The 16,113-nt window shown below is 49.2% G+C and overlaps 1 protein-coding gene across 5 annotated transcripts in view; it reads right to left on the bottom strand.

The window, feature by feature from the left end:
• The window catches only part of DTNB (dystrobrevin beta), a 172,757-nt gene that overhangs the window by 17,023 nt on the left and 139,621 nt on the right, over positions 1–16,113 (bottom strand). For all 5 annotated transcript variants that reach the window (XM_045844349.1, XM_045844347.1, XM_045844350.1 and 2 more), the window contains one exon: positions 14,657–14,753. In XM_045844349.1, coding sequence (XP_045700305.1) covers positions 14,657–14,753 — 97 coding nt within the window. The remainder of the gene's footprint in view (positions 1–14,656; positions 14,754–16,113) is intronic.

Here is a 16,113-nt window from a genome sequence, read left to right as displayed (position 1 = left end):
TGGCGGCGAGCGGATGGACGGTGCCCAGTAGGGTGGAGGAGAAGAGAAAGACAACCGCAGAGCAGTGAGCCAAGACGTGGGCTGTGCATCCCTTGGGGCTTGGGGGTGACCTCAAACAGATGAAGGATTCGCCTGGAGACCTCGCTCTCTACACAAAGGTGCCTGCCCTCAAGCTGAAGTGCAGAGCAGCGTTTAAAGATAAACCTGGCTTCTAACACTGCAGTGGGGGTGAAGTGGGGGGGGCGGCGCTGGAGAGTTTCATCACGTCTCTTCCCGGACCACCGTCAACACCCAGTTGTCTGTCGTGTGTGTGTGTGTGTGTGTGTGTGTGTGTGTTGGAAAGTCAGGGCCATCAAAAAGTCTGCCGTGAGGTCCTTCCGCAGGGGGCTGACACCTGTTTGTTCCCATGTCACCTCAGGAAACTCGGCGCTTACACTCAGCCTGCCCCCTGTGGTGGCTGTGGGGACAGCAGCCGCCGGCAGGAAATGGCTACTGCAGGGCTGCTGGCTGCTTTGCGGTCACGGTGTAGGCATTGGGTGGAAAGTCGTGGTTCCGGATCTTCGTGATTTGTCCACGTTCAAGTCCAACTACATTATACAGAAGACAAAGCTTACCTTGAGGCTTAATGGGGTGGGAGCAAGGTATCTGGCTATCTTTCTTAGCGGTAGAGGAAAGCATATTAAGCTCCTGAGACAAAGAACAACCCATTAAAACTCACTGTACACCCAAAGATCAACGGTAAGTTGAAAGTCAGACGTTTTGATAGGGAAGCTAATAAATTCCAAGACCGGAATTACCCTCTTTCTGTTTGTTTCTCCTAGTTCGCCCTGCTCTGTTGGAAAATGGTATCCCATTAGTTCTCATTGCAGGATTTTAATACCAGCTCTCGACAAAATGATCAGGAACCTCATTAAGGGAAAAAAATACCGATAAAATGAATGCCAAACATCCCGACTGCACATTAGAAACAAGAAGAAAACAGGCTCCCAGGAGAGCGTGGCCCTTACCCCGACAGCTACATTAATGACCACCAGGCAAACAGCCAGAACCTACCACTGATATTTTAAAATTCAATGAGACGAATTTAAATGCTCTGCGTGGGTAGGCCAAACCAGGGCGGTGAGGGGCGGCACCCTTCCACAGCAGCCCTCTCTGCCGCGGGCCTGGTTATCCACAACACCGCGGTCAGGGTCCAGGCTCTGTGGTTTGACCGTCTGACTTGGATCCGGCTCTGCTCTTTACCAGCCGTGTGATCCTGGGCAACTTACTTAACTTCTCCGGCACCTCAGGATCTTCATATATGAAATGACGATAATAATCTCCCCACAGGAGGGTGAGGATGAACATACCGTGCTTCACGCATCGGCTCAGCCGCGAACTAATTGCCATGAGCCAGCAAGGTGCTGGGGCTACAAAGGGGCAAGGTCCCCACTGGGAGGCTCACAGGCTGGAGGTCAGTGGGGCGACCGTCACACAAAGGAGGATGCAACCCGCGCCCCCCTGGAGCTACAAAGGGAACGCAGCACAGGCACAGAGGGCTTGACTCCGACCTTCCAGGACAGGGTCGGGTTTCACAGAGGGGTGGCATCCGAGAGTGTCTTCAGGGGTATGGTTTCATGAGGCAGAAGAGGCTCGGGAAGGGCGATGCAGGCGAGGAGAGAGCATGAACAGGGACGGAGGCGGCCGTGCGTGGGGATAAGACGCACAGCAGGAAGCACGGAAGCCGTGTGGTGGGAAAGGGGAGGGTGCAAAAGGGCCACGACCATGCAGAGCCACAAATAAATGGTCGTCAAGCTTCTTGACCAGGCCACAGAATGGGCAACGGCAGCCCGTGACCAAACCCAGCTCACTACCTGCTTTCTGCAGTCCATGAGTAAATATGGCTTTACGTTTTGAAATGGTTACATTTCAAGAGGTTATGTAAGTACTCACATAATATTATTGGTGTGGCTTACGAAGCCTAAAATATTTACTCTCTAACCCTCGAAGCGAGAAAGCCTGCTGACCTGCCCTAGGCAGGGGCAGAGGGAGCTGCTAGAGGTCCCCCAGCCGGGAATGATGAGGTCAGCGTGGTGCGTCTGGAGGAATCTGGGGCGATGTGAAGGAGGGACCGGGAAGCGAGAAACAGCAGACAAGGAGACTCATCAGGAGGCTTTTCCCACAGACCAAGTGACAGATGATGGCAGCTGGCACGAAGAAGGGTGATGGGAACGGGAAGGCGAGAGCGGAGAGCACTCGGAGACACGTGGGCCGGACTCGACAACCCAGTAGGAAGAGCAGAGGTGGGGAGGGAGCGTGCCTGCCGGGGGGCGGGGGAGGGGGGGGTGCTGGCAGTGCCATCAGCGCAGCAGGAGATGGGGGCCGAGCAGTGACATGGGAGGGAAGGTGACTGGGAATCCTTCCTCCTCCATCCCACCCTTAACCCCTAGAATAAGGGGTGCCGAGAAGGCCTGGGGGCTCGGACTGGTGTCACAGAGAAAGGTTCTCTGGGCTTAAGGCAGGGCTTCTTGATTGGGGGTCATTTTACCTGCTGGGGGTGCGGGTGGCTGGCACTAGAATGTAGGAGGGAGAGGTCAAGGATGCTTCTAAATATCCTACAAGGCATAGAAGAGTCCCCTGCCCTCTGGCTCCATACGTCCACGGTGCTGAGAATAAGAAACCTGCTCGAGGGTGATTCAGAGTCACGCCGTCCTACAGAGAGAGGGTGACCAATCCAGGGCTGCTTTTCCCGGGTGGTAAGCTGCTGCAGAAGGAAGGGCAGGCCACCAGTGGCCTAAGGCCAGGTGAGAACTTTCAAGAGCCCAAGAATAAACTCTGGTATCTTCTGCACATTTGGGGGAGGACCCGGAGGGCAGCTACAGGCCCGAGAGTCTCCTAGATCCTCTCTCGGTTTCCTGAGGTCTGAGCTGGTTGAATGCAGGAGTTGAAATCTGTAAGGTGAAAGTAATGTATAGAAAATGACTGCCACACATGGTGAAGTTAACATGAACACATAATAATAAAGGCACCAAAGGGTTTACGGTTAGCCAGCTTTGTAAGCAGCGGTGAGTTGGTGTGGATTCTTATTAAAGGTAACACTTGAGCTGCAGTAAACTGTCTCTCTGCATTGCCTCTAATTTTAGAAAACATGCCCCTCCCTCTCTCTTTCTTTTTTAAACACTGGGGCATCTATACTACAGCTCCAAATCAGAGTAATTCTACTTGCCAAATTATGATTAGCAATAAAGGGAGACGAGAGTGAAAGAGTCTATTGTAGCCTTTAGAACACGATTCCCTTAGCTGAAAAGGGGCAGATGTTCATCTCAGTTCAGGACTCTGGGCTGGGAAGCTCCCGACCTCAGCCTTGTTGCTAATATGGACCATCAGAACCAGCTGATGGCAGGGGGAGGTCTAACAGAAGGAGAGCACCAGGGGTCCCTGCCCTCCTGCGGGAGGCACGGCCAGGAGTCCTGGGAATAAGCCAAAGGAGTGGGCTTCATGGGAGGAGGGGATGCCCTCTTCACAGGCCGCATTTGTCTGTCTGGAAAAGTGGAGGGCAGACGATCCGGCATGAATGAACCCTGGGGAAGGGGCTGGTTCCTGAAAGCGCAGACAGTGGAGTGAGGACCGGAGGGTTTCAGAGTCACAGAAGGACACGGCAGGCACAAGGAGCCCAGTTGAATTTCTGGAGCCCCTTTTTGGTTTATAGCCTTTCCCCAGTACGCCAACTGGTTGTCAGTGACAAAAGGGTCGAAGAATTGGGATGTCGGAAGTTTACAGATGAGGAAACTGAAGTTTCGAAGGGTTAGGTACATGTTCAGACAGAAAAGAAACGAAGTTTTGTCAACAAGGTTCTGAGTCAGAAAATCTAACATGCAGACTGAAGATTTAATCCTTCCTTCACTGAGGTGAGTGCCTGTATCGGGGTGAGTGAATGCAGTGGGGTTGGGGTGAAGCAAGTCCTTGCAGAAGACAAAGCCCATTTTTCAGAGCTGTCAGCACTCCACTACTCTACTGAAAATTTCCTTTCCAAGGTGCTGATAACTTCCTCACTGTCAATTTCAAGGGCTTCAGTGCTTATTGTCTTATTAACTTTCTCCTTGAAACTGACTGGGCTTTCAGGAGAACCCACAATCCGACCCCTCCTACCCACTACTCTTTCTTCCTTGTGTCTACTTTGGGTTTTCCCTAAGGCTCACATTTATGATTTCAATCCCAGTTTTATGTTGAAGACTTGCACACCTACAATGCTGGCCCTGTGTTCTCCCTGAAACTCCAGTTGCATATCCCCAAGCATCTAGTACACCACACAAAAAGCGTGCCTGCCTGCCTATTCCTTGTAACTTAATAGCTTCAAAGCCAGACCAAAGTTCCCTTCCTAACCCAGATCACCTCCCCATTTTCACTTTTTCAGTCACTGGTATTCATCGTTTTCCCAGGTTCTCAGGCTCAAAACCTAGAAGTCATCTTTCACGCATTCTTTTCTGTTGATGCTCTGCTGAGACTCAGGCTGGAGTGTTCTGGGGGGACCTATGGTGGTCCTAGGAATTCAATATTTCTTCAGTAGAAGGCAAATTTCTCCAGCCTGGTGTGTAGGCTTTCCCTGGACATGCTGGCAGGTACTTTCCATAGGCTGTGTGCATTCCAGTTAGGAGAGGAAAAGACCAGTACAGTACAGGAGGGAAAGGAAAAAGCAGGCAAGCCTACATACCAGCTTGTCACAGATGAGACTGAACAAAAATACTGGGAGTGCTGCAAAGACCCAACGCTGTTTCCCCTGTATCCTCAAGACTACCAACTCCTTATTGGTGTTCAGGGATTTTGGGGGTGGGGGGAGTGAGATACAAATGCCTATCTTTTAATATTGGAATGGCATTTCCTCTTGTGGGGAAAAATAAAACAACAACCCCAATGGGCAAGGTGCCAGGTCCCTGTAGTGAGTACAAAAGCCAAGACTGAGGAGGGAGCTCCCGGCGGACCTTGATGAGGGCGCCCGTGTGCAGAGGCTGCGGGGTCAGTGCACGCTGACGAGGACAGGGCTCAGGCTGCAGGCTACGGCAGAGCCCCGCAGGCCAGCACAGCGGCCCGTTCACTGAGACGTCTGGGCCGTCTGCAAACGCAGGAGGGCGGCAGTGGTGCCAAAGGCTCAGATGTCACTGACCTGGCTTGAGTTTCTGTATTTAGGGCATCACGCCAACCAAGAAATAACTTTCATGCTATTTGAAAGTGGGATTCATGCACGATTTCTCTTTTTATCCTCCAAAAGGCCACGCTCACTGCCTTGAACACGGGTAGTAAGACACTGCTGAATAAATAAATAAATGGCAACCCTTTGCCTTTGAGGGAGAAGCAGCTACAGGCTTCTGTTTCAGAGCGTGTGTTGGGGGGTGAGGCTGGGGGGTGGGGGGTGGGGCGGAGAGTCCCGAAGATTTCAGAGGCGTGTGAATCACTTCCCAGTGAGATTGTGTCCAAAGGTTAAGTGACCAAGAGGGGAAATGACCCATGAGCACCTCAAGAGGTTTGCCAATAATCTTTTTAATGGACAGAGGAGGTTTTTATTTGTTGTTATGTATTTTTTTAAGTACTTTCTCTTAAATTTACAAAGTTAACACTCATGAGGTTTGCTGGAGTCCTCAGGGGTCCACCCTGGCTAACTAAATAAATACTGAACGCCCTTCTTTCAGGCATATTTGGTGGGTTGTGGCCAGAGAGGGCCAGCCCACACCATGTCTTCTCTGGTGCGGAAGTAGAGGGTTATCTCCTTGGTTGTGGGAATCAGAAAGGGCAAGATTCCACTTAATATCCCCACTGACTCAAGTAGCAAGAGAGGTCCCAAAATGCAGCAACGGGCAAGTGGCTTGTGACTGGCAGGCTTTAGCGGCCTGGGTCCAGCTTCTCCTTTTGCCAACTTCAAGGGAATGACAATCTTGCACAGAATCAAAGTCAGTGAAATGAACATGTTAATTCATTCCCTTGTCGGCCCAAGGTTAGCTTTAAATTGACCTGAGAAATACTACACTGGCAGTGGCAATTTCTGGTTCTTGGATTAATCCAATAATCCATAAATTTTTTTAAAAAAGTGAAATGTCTACTGGAGGTTCTGTGGCTGCCAAAAATAAATAAATATACACAGTGTCTGCCCCCGTCTGCAAGCGAGTTCTCAGGAAGGTGTAGGGTGTTCCCAAGTATGTGCTTCACTCTGAGCTGGCACGTTTAGAGAGGGGTCAGAAGATGTGAGTCTGGGCGGGTTGCTGGAACATTCTCAGCAAGCGGTTTTGACTGCAGAGTGTATCCTTGGGGTATAGAAGGGTGAAGGGAAGGAGGAGAACACTGGTGGTCAGCAACCACAGGCGAGGTGATGCGCTGCATCAGCAGGAAAGGTACGGTCGATAGCAGGGGAGGAGACGGCCAGGGACGGAGTGGAGAAGGGAGAGGGAAGGACAGACCTTCCTCCTTTACACCTACGTATTACTGGTATCTGCTTCTCTGCTTCTGCTAAGCAAGCTGGAGCTGCAGTGTGCTCATGTGACTTGCTTTGGCCAATGAAGTGGAGCGGACGTGATGGGTGTCACTTCCTGGTAGATGCATTAAACTGCGGCAATTCACTTGCCATCCTGGTCTTCTGCTTTGCCCAGGTCAACGTATCTACTGATATAGGAATGCCATAGATCAAAGCAATAAACTCCGTGTGAATGAAGAAAACAAGCTTTACGTTAAAGCCACTGAGATTTCTGAGTTGTCTGCTCCTCCTAACGCCATGCTCTCTCTTCCCACCCTCTTCCTCGCAGTCTGTCACTCTGTCACTCCTTCTTCCCCTCCTCCTTTCACTAACCCTCTCTTGCTTCCTTTAGTCTCCCCTTTATTCTATGATTCCACTGCTCTCCTAACTGGAAATAATAATAAATGTAATTCCCATTCTTAATCTGACACAGATTTGTTCTATGAAAAAGACATGATTAATTTTTTGAATTAACATTTCATATTTCCCTCCTTAAAAAAAAAGCCCTGGACTTCTGGCCAAGATGGAGGCATAGGTAGATACACTTTGCCTCCTCACACAACCAAAAGAAGGACAACAACAAATTTAAAAACAAAAAATAATCAGTACTGCCAGAAAACTGAACTGTATGGAAGTCCAACAACCAAGGAGTTGAAGAAGAAACATTCATCCAGACTGGTAGGAGGGGCAGAGATGGTTACTATGTAACAGATGCACCTACATGAAACAATATGGCCCAAATGAAAAAATTTGGCCCAAAGCTCCAGAAAAAATACAACTAAGCAATGAAGAGATACACAACCTATCAGATGCACAGTTCAAAACACAGGTAATCAGGATGCTCACAGAACTGGTTGAGTATGGTCACAAAATAGAGGGAAAAGCAAAGGCTATGAAAAGTGAAATAAATGAAAATGTACAGGGAACCAACAATGATAGGAAGGAAGCTGGGACTCAAATCAATGGTTTGGAGCAGAAGGAAGAAATAAACATTCAACAAGAACAGAATGAAGAAACAAGAATTCAAAAAAAGGAGGAGGGGCTTAGGAACCTCCAGGGCAACTTTAAGCATTCCAACATCCGAATCATAGGGGTGCCAGAGGAGAAAAGGAAGAGCAAGAAACTGAAAATTTATTTGAAAAAATAATGGAGAATTTCCCCAATCTGGCAAAGGAAATAGACTTCCAGGAAGTCCAGGAAACTCAGAGTCCCAAAGAAGTTGGACCCAAGGAAGCACACACCAAGGTACATCTTAATTACATTAGCCAAGATGAAAGATAAGGAGAGAATCTTAAAAGCACCAAGAGGAAAGGAGATAGCTACCTACAAAGGAGTGGCTATAAGGCTATCAGCTGATTTCTCAAAAGAAACCTTGCAGACAAAAAGGGGCTGGGAAGAAGTATTCCAAGTCATGAAAGGCAAGGACCTACATCCAAGATTACTCTATTCAGCAAAACTACCACTTAGAATGGAAGAGCAGATAAAGCGCTTCCCAGATAAGGTCAAGTTAAAGGAGTTCATCATCACCAAACCCTTATTATACAAAATGCTAAAGGGACTTACCTATGAAAAAGAAGATGATCAAAAATATGAATATATAATCATTTTCTAGATTAAAATGACAACAAAATCACAACTATTAACAACTGAACCTAAACAACAAAAACAAAAGTGAAGCAAACAACCAGAATAGGAACAGACTCACAGAAATGGAAATCACATGGAGGGTTATCAGTGGGGAAGGGGAGGAAGAAGAGTGGGGGAAAAGATACAGGAAATAAAAAGCATAATTAGTAGGCATTAATAGACATGAGGAGGTTAAGGCTAGTATGGGAAATGGAGAAACCAAAGAACTTATATGTATAGCCCATGGACATGAACTAAGGTGGGGGAATGCTGGTGGGAAAGGAGGTACAGGGTGGAGGACAATGAAAGGGAGAGAAAAATTGGGACAACTGTAATAGCATAATCAATAAAATATATTTTAAAAAAGAAAATATTTATGGAATGAAACATGCAGAATTGCAAATTTCCCTAATTGCATATTTTATTGTATTTTTTGCATATTTTATTTCAGAGAAAAAATGTACAGGATACTGGAAAATAGAATCTATCCATAAGATTTCCTACAGTTTTTTAAGAAAATACCAAAGTTTGTTTACAATTTTTTTTCTCAAAAAGCCCTGAAGTAAATTAAATGTCAGCTTTAGCTTATCTGAAAGATGCATGCTTTGGGAACCTCGCTATGCTATATAAACAGATGGTGTTACCACTGGGGACAGGCCCTCAATTGATTTTGTATGTGTGTTAGTAGCTATCAGGATAAATAAAAACAAACATAAACCTTCCCTAAACACCATGCAACAGCCACCCAGCCCAGAGAAACCAGAGCTCCCTCCGGGCAGCCTCTGAACAGGAAATCACAGCCTCATCATTGCTCAGTTCTCATTTTGTTAACTTTGTAACTTTGTTAAGAAGGCGACTGGAGCTGTGGCGTCCAGAGCCTGTTCAGGACCAAAAGACATCTGAAGTTATCAGAAAAACTACTCATTCTCATGCGCCACTATTCAGGTCACCTCCACCCCTCCAAGAATTGTTTCAAGCAATTAATGTCACCCTAGACAGGAAGCAGCGGAGAAAACGAGAGCAGGAAAATGCAATTGTAGCCTGCATAACCATGCATACTCAAATAAACACGACAGATGTGCACTTTGAAAAATAATTGAACAAGCTCTGGTTTCAAATAAGAACATGCTCTACTAGGTAACATGACGGGGACTTTCAGGCCACTTTACAACACCATGGAGAGAACTGCTGAGGGTTTTACCCATAATCAATTCTGCAGGGCTGACCTTGTGCGGGGAGGAGAGGAGGAAGTATCAACACGAGGAAAAGAACATGCAAAACAAGCAAGAACAGATGGAGAATTCTGAAGTTCACTTACTGCCTGCTTTTGCTCTTCCTCCTAGAGGTGGTGAAAACGAGACAAAACAAAAAGGCAGAGGGAAAAACGAGAGAGATTAATGCCCATCACCACAGACACTCGGAAGAAACGACAGGAGGACAGGGCAGATTGGGCCAGGCCCATGGGTTCAGAGATGGAAGCCCTGAGCACCACGGAGCATCACCAGCGGGACAGAGCAAACGGCTGGCCTCTGCCCCGCCCGGTTCATTCCGCACTGACTTCTGGAGTTGCAAGGAAAGAACCTGAAAAACCACCTGCTCCAACTTCATCACGTGATGCATCAAAAAGGCTCACTTACAGCATCGAACTTTCCCAACTATAACCACCTGGAGAAACCCTGAAGAAGGGGCTCAACCATGACTCAAAAAGTCCAATAACCTTTTCGGTATTCACAATATTCATAGGAGTTCCGGCACCTTTATCCAGGCAGTGGTCCTCAAAGTGTAGCATAGAGACCGGTGGCAGTGGCGGCAGCAGCACCTGAAAACCTGTCCTGGATGCAGATTTTGGGCCCCACCCCTCACAAACTGGATCAAAACTCTCAGGATGGGGCGTGGCAATGTATTCAATGAGCCTTTCAGCTGATTTTGCTGACCGCCAGTTTGAGAACCACTGCTCGAGGGACTTCCCTTGCCAGCAATTCCCCCGTCCCCCCCCCCCCCGCCCCGCGACACACACACCAGCTGGCAATCCATGTGCGCACAGACTGGTTTCTGAATCGGGGCCCTCCCCTCCACTTGCTTCCGGGCTGCTTTGGTTTTTCTGAAGAATAGAGCATTTCCCCCAGTAAACTCAAAACTGCTTCAGGGCCCTGAGAGACCTCACTTTTTCCTGAATTCACTTGGGTTTATTTAGTATTTCCAACTGGTGAAGGTCTGGAAACAAGACGGTCTCCGCCTCTGGAGCCTCACAACAGTGCGCAGCAGGCAGCCGCTGGCCGGGGGTGCTCAGCACGCGCCCCCAGGCGCTGGAGAGAACGGCACAGCGGACACAGATCACACTTCCAGGAAGTTTCCCTCTCCTCGTCCTGTCCCGTCCACTGTTCCTCTACCACTCTGTCTTTTAATGGGCGTCCTTGCTCCCTTTCGGTGCCTCATTACGGGTAACCGTGGTCGGGAAGCCCCTGCTCTTGGCCCCAAGCACGCGCATCTGCAGGCTGTTGTAACTGTTCCCCTTCAACGACCTTGTGTGCGGGTGTCTCAGGGAAGGGCGAGGGCTTCTCAGGGCGCATGTCTGCGTGCAGTGTGGAGAACGATTTCAGGAAAGCCCAGTAATTACAAAAGGGAGAGAGAAAGTAACCATTTGGAGAAGATAACTTTACTCCTATAAGGGTGAGACATGGATTTCTAGAAACGAAAGGGGCTCTAAAACTTTCCACGTCGGCCCAGGAAGGTGTTCTCATAATGAAAGTCAGCTGCAACGTGGCAGCGTGGGCCCTGACCGCGAGCTGGGTTAGCCTGGGGAGTCAGCAGCGTCTTTTCCACCCGGCACACCGGGCTCTAGTTGGAAGGGGTTAGGGCTTTGCAGTTGGGAAGCCATCCCCCTTCCCAGCCAGGCTTCCCTGGAGGACAGAATACTCTTCTTCCATTCACTGGTAAGGCAAACAGTCCTAGTAGAGTTAGGAAACAATTTTAAAAACGTGTTTTGTTTTGCTGGTACTAAGTGTTGCCATGCAAACTGAAACGGTGAGGGAGGGAGGCAGCCATCCTGACAGGCTGAGATCGCATCTGAGGTCAAAAGACCAGTATGGAGGTTCCTTAGAATTGACCCTAGGACACCTCCCATTCTCTCTGTTTTCTCCAGGTGTGGGATTGGAGAAAACATTGCTTTGGTCCGACAGAACAGGGGAGTTCCAAAAAGCAACGTTTCAAGTTTGTCTGCAGACCCGGTGACTTGTACACAGTTTGCTCAGACATGAAACCACTCAGCCTGCACTAGACCTGGGGGGTTGGGTGGGGATGGAGGTGGACGGGCAGCGTGTTCAGGACTCATCAGGACTCAGAGGCCCCTGTGAGCACCGGGGTTGGGAGAGGGTGGACTTTGGCAAAGTGTTACTTAGGACGGTGTCGTATAATTCAAACTCACAAAAGTCATTCAGATAAAGCCTTGAAGGCTGTGTCAACACAGAAAATAGGCCAGATAGAAGGTCTTAGAACATTTCTGTTATCAATTGGTCAGTTAGGGTTGGTAAACATTGAGTTGATGACGAGGCATAGCGGCCAACGTGATTTAAAGGGGGCAATACGACCTCAATTATGCAGCGCAAACCCGGAACTGCCACGTCACCTACGGCGTGAGGGGCTCTTGCACACAGGGGACGCCTGGCCAGCTGCCCAGAGGAATGCCACCGTCGCTGCACTCATCCATCTAAAACTTCATGGCGAAGCCTCATTTGCAAACGACGTTGAAATTCCAAACTGCGCAATTCATCTGGTAAATGTGTTTCCAAAGCAATAATGGGAAAATGGAAAATGATGTAGAAAAATATTGGGGACATGATTTAGGAACTGAAATGCCAACACATAACCATTTCTAGATTAAGTAAGAAGTGGGGGGGGCCGAGCCGTCCACACACTCATCAATCAGGGGAGCACGGACGGAGAAGGCGCTCTGAACCACGGAGCCCGAGGGTCGGCCTGTGTCCTGTCATTCGGAACAAAGCACTGAGGTCTCCGACACTCCCTGGCGACAGGAATGGAGTCTTCCTCACCCTGACATGCCAAGTATGTAAACACGGCACTCAGGAATTCAATACTTTTGTGTTAAATGTATGATTAATGTTTACCCAACCTTGTTCCAAAAAAAAGAAAGGGTTTATGATTTTTGTTCAGTGAATTCGTAAACAATGATGGCACTTCATATGCACGCTTCTTCCCAGCTACTCTTCAGACAAAGCACGTAACGTTTCGCTGAAGCAGGGAAATGACGGAACGCCCTGGGAAATGGAGACGTGACTCGGGGTGCGTTCCGATTCCTGAGCGCCCCAGACCGTGGGCCTGCCTGTCCGTCTGACTCGCTGCTCCCGGCTGCTCTGTGAGTGGGTTAAATGCTGGCAGATGGAACATCGGGGAAGCAGGACAGCCGTTTGGAAGAAAAATTAGGGGAATTCCAAAGGGTATTCTTGTCATGTGTTGGTGAATATATGTATTTTTAGTGGTAGGAAAACATTGTTGCAATTTTAATTGAAGTCAGTGATTCCTACGTGGGGCTGACCCTTTAGGAGGAACCTAATACACAAATTAAGACTGTAAGCCTTTGAGGAAGCTGGACATGAAAGGAATGAGATTTCAGCTGTGAATGCTCGTCAGTGGAAAAGAAGACGACGTTCCTGGGGGAATCTGTAAATCCTTCCCCCCAGTCTGCACGGCCTCCGCCTGTCAGGTGGGTAGATAACAATATTTCTGATTAAGAACCCAGATGGGGATCCCACAGAATGGGGCAGTGGGGTCCTGCTTCTTTTACAGAAATTGTAACCTCAAGACAACAGCTGGAAATGCAAGCACCTCGGGGTTCGGGATTCGAGTTCTGGGCCTCCGCGCATGCTGCTCAGCCCCTGACGACACGCGTCAGAGCCGAACTAGGAGGTCACAGCCGAACTAGGAGGTCACAGCGATGCACTCCCAGCTCTGAGCCCGGGACCCCGGGCACACTGAGGGCAACCAGCTGACGGAAAGTGTGGTGGTAGTTAGAGGAAATTCTCACTTCCTTTAACTTTTCTAAACTTTTCACTTTTCACAAAAATAAGCCTGGGGCACCTTTCCATCTGTGTCTGGGTAATGTTTGAGAGCATCTTCTGAAAGGGAGTTTCGACACAGGGGAGTAGTGCGTGGATCCCCTGGCATTTCTGACCCACTGGTGGGCTCACCTCCCAACAGCCAAGCTTCCAGAGCCCCACGAGGCCCGAGATGCTGAGGGGCGGACGGGCTGCTTAGCCGGATACTTGACAGGACCTGGGCCAGGTCTTATGCCAAGATTTCCTTCAAACAAGACCCACTAAGACTTCAGACATTTCTCAGGAGAAGTCCTGTGGATGGGGTCCATGCAGAACTGCATCCAGGCAAAACAACCCCAACACCCAGGACCAAAGCGAGAAACAAACTGTGCTCAGGACTGAAGGAAGTGACTGTCCTGAGCAAGTCAGAAGTCAGTTTAGAACACATTTACCCGGGTGCCAAGACCACTAGCTTCATTTTTAAGGCACTGGTTTAGAATGGAGGAACCGGTGTGAAGGAGAGTCGATGTTTTCCAAGGTGACATCTTCTCGGGCCATTGCCCCAGGCCCCTCGTCACTTCGGGCCTGGACGGTTTCACGGGTCTCCTTTCTTCCTTCAGTTCCTCCCTTTTCTCACCCGTTCTGCATATTTTCCTACTTTCCCAGCACCTTCAGAGACCCCCCTCTATCACAGGATTAAATCCACGCCCCCCCGCCGCCCACCTGGCGCTGGGAGCACCGCACATCTCCCTGTTTCCGCGCTGACTGCTGACTCCGTCCTGGCTCGGCAGCCAGCGGTTTCAGAGCCCGGGCCTTAGGCCTTGACGGCAGGAACAGGTGTGCCCTGGCACTGCCACTCCGTGGCTGGGTACGCGTTTCTGTTCGGTGCTAACCAAGTTGTCCAGGGAGGGCATTTACATGGCAAGCACGCCTTTCTCGGCCCTGGGTGTCGGGGTTGTAATGTATTTTACAACAAAAAACAGTGAGATTTGAATGATCCCAGATTTATTCAAGCCCCCACCCACCAAACCTAGAACTAACACGCTATTTCATTCCTTCTCATACAGCGAAGTTATCGATTAGGGTTAGCCCGGTAAGACTGGTGTGCCTCGGCGATACTTATTAAAAAAGGACATAATGCTTGTAGGTGGAATATCTGAATACTTGTCTTAAAAGAAACTTCAGATAGTTGGGAAATATTCATTTATATGTAGCCAATGTCTTATTTATAAAGATCCACAAAAGCAACTATTCAAAGACATTACTCTGGTCCCAGTTCTGAATTTCTTCTTTTAAAATCAGGCTTTGCACCACTGCCGATCACTGTCGTAATGACTCAGACTGCCGTAACGGAGGTTTACCTAGAAACTGGGTCTAGGCAGCAATACGTCGGCCTTCAGCCTCCTCCTGTTCCGACCTCGCAGGGGGTGGGAGGCCCGAGCTGCCCTGGGGTGGGTGGGGGACACGACAGCGAGTGGCCGGAGGAGGCACTGGCTCTTACCTTCAACAGCTTCATGAGCCCTTCCAGCTGAACCATCAGCTCCCGCCTGCTCTCCTGCAGAGCCGACATTCTCTGCTCCAGTTCGTCCTTCCTCTGCCTGTCCAAGAGGAAAAGCCCATGAGAAACGAGACTTCGAAGATACAGGGTCTGAGGCCAGGTAAGGTCTGTTTTGGACCCAGTTCTGCTACTCACCAGTGTATGAGGTGCTGAGTGAGCCATTTGACCTCTGATACCTTACGTACAAAGGGGTTATACACCTATTTCGCCCCCTGTGTTACTGTGAGAATAGCATAAACATGCTCTGAAAAGTATACATGGCCAAATAGAGAAAACTTACTACTATTAGTATTATTAAAGTGTTTGAAAAAATTAATTCATCGAGAAGTCAAACGCCTCATTTAGAAAAACACACAGAACCCGTGCAAACTTAGACTAATAGTGGGGAAAAGGTATGAACACCGCCCGGGAACACCAGGGTCCGGTAGTCCGCGCGCTCCCAGCCCCCAACGCCGGTCCTGGAACCTGCGACGGGCACCAGGACGACTCGCTCTGCCCTGAGGACGGGTTTCGGGTCAGTGCTGGCTGCGCGCGTCCACCGTCAGGCCCGACTGCCCTCCCCCAGCGTTCTCCTTCCCAGCTGCCCCGTCTCCGCCCCGTTTTCTTCCGGGTGTCACGGCTGCCCAAGTCGCTCCTCTTTGATGCGTCCTGTCCTCTGTGCTGTAGTCAGTGCAGTCACCTGGCTCAGAGAACTCCTTCCTGGAAACGTGTGTGCCCATCTTCCTATTCTCCCTTCTCTCCCTTCTACAAGTGCACGCCCAGTGGCCTCTTAGCTCGGCTGATCCCGACGTCATGGGTTACGGTGAGCAACCAGCAGTGGGAGACTGGAGGCCCATCATTTTCTAAATGTGCAGTTTGGGACAAGTCACTTCACCTGCCTGAGCCTCAAGTTTCTACTCTGTGAAATGGGGCTGATAACGAATAACATCAGTGATATTCTGCGGCACAAATAAGGTAATGACGATGAAAGTATTTTGTGAAGTCTGCCGTGCCGCTCAAAGGAAGCTGCGTCCATTTCATCATCCCGTGTAACGACCTCGGTAGGATTTCTGGTGTCACCAGCTCTTGCCTCGTACAGTCTAGACCTCTGCCGCCCCATACGGTAACCACAAGCCACGTGTGCCCGCCCACAGGCAGCCAGTCTTAACTGAGAAGCACTGGAAGTAACATACACACTGGGTTTCACATGTGTCGTGTGGACAAAAGAAAGTAAACTATCTCATTAATAATTTTTCAGGTTGATTAAATGTGAAAATGATAGTATTTTGGATGTATCGGGTCAAGTAAAAGGTAGCATTAAAATTAATGGCACCTATTTGCTTTTAGTTTTTCACTGTGGGTGTCAGAGAAGTTTTAGTTGTGCACGTGCACAATGTATTTCTATCGGAGGGCACGGCTCC

This window comes from Phyllostomus hastatus, unplaced genomic scaffold (genome assembly GCF_019186645.2).
Source record: "Phyllostomus hastatus isolate PE091 unplaced genomic scaffold, TTU_PhHast_1.1 phas_contig_402, whole genome shotgun sequence".
NCBI classification, from domain to species: Eukaryota; Metazoa; Chordata; class Mammalia; order Chiroptera; family Phyllostomidae; genus Phyllostomus; species Phyllostomus hastatus.
Note: the sequence above shows the minus strand (reverse complement) of the source record. Positions and strands in the feature narration are given on the sequence as shown.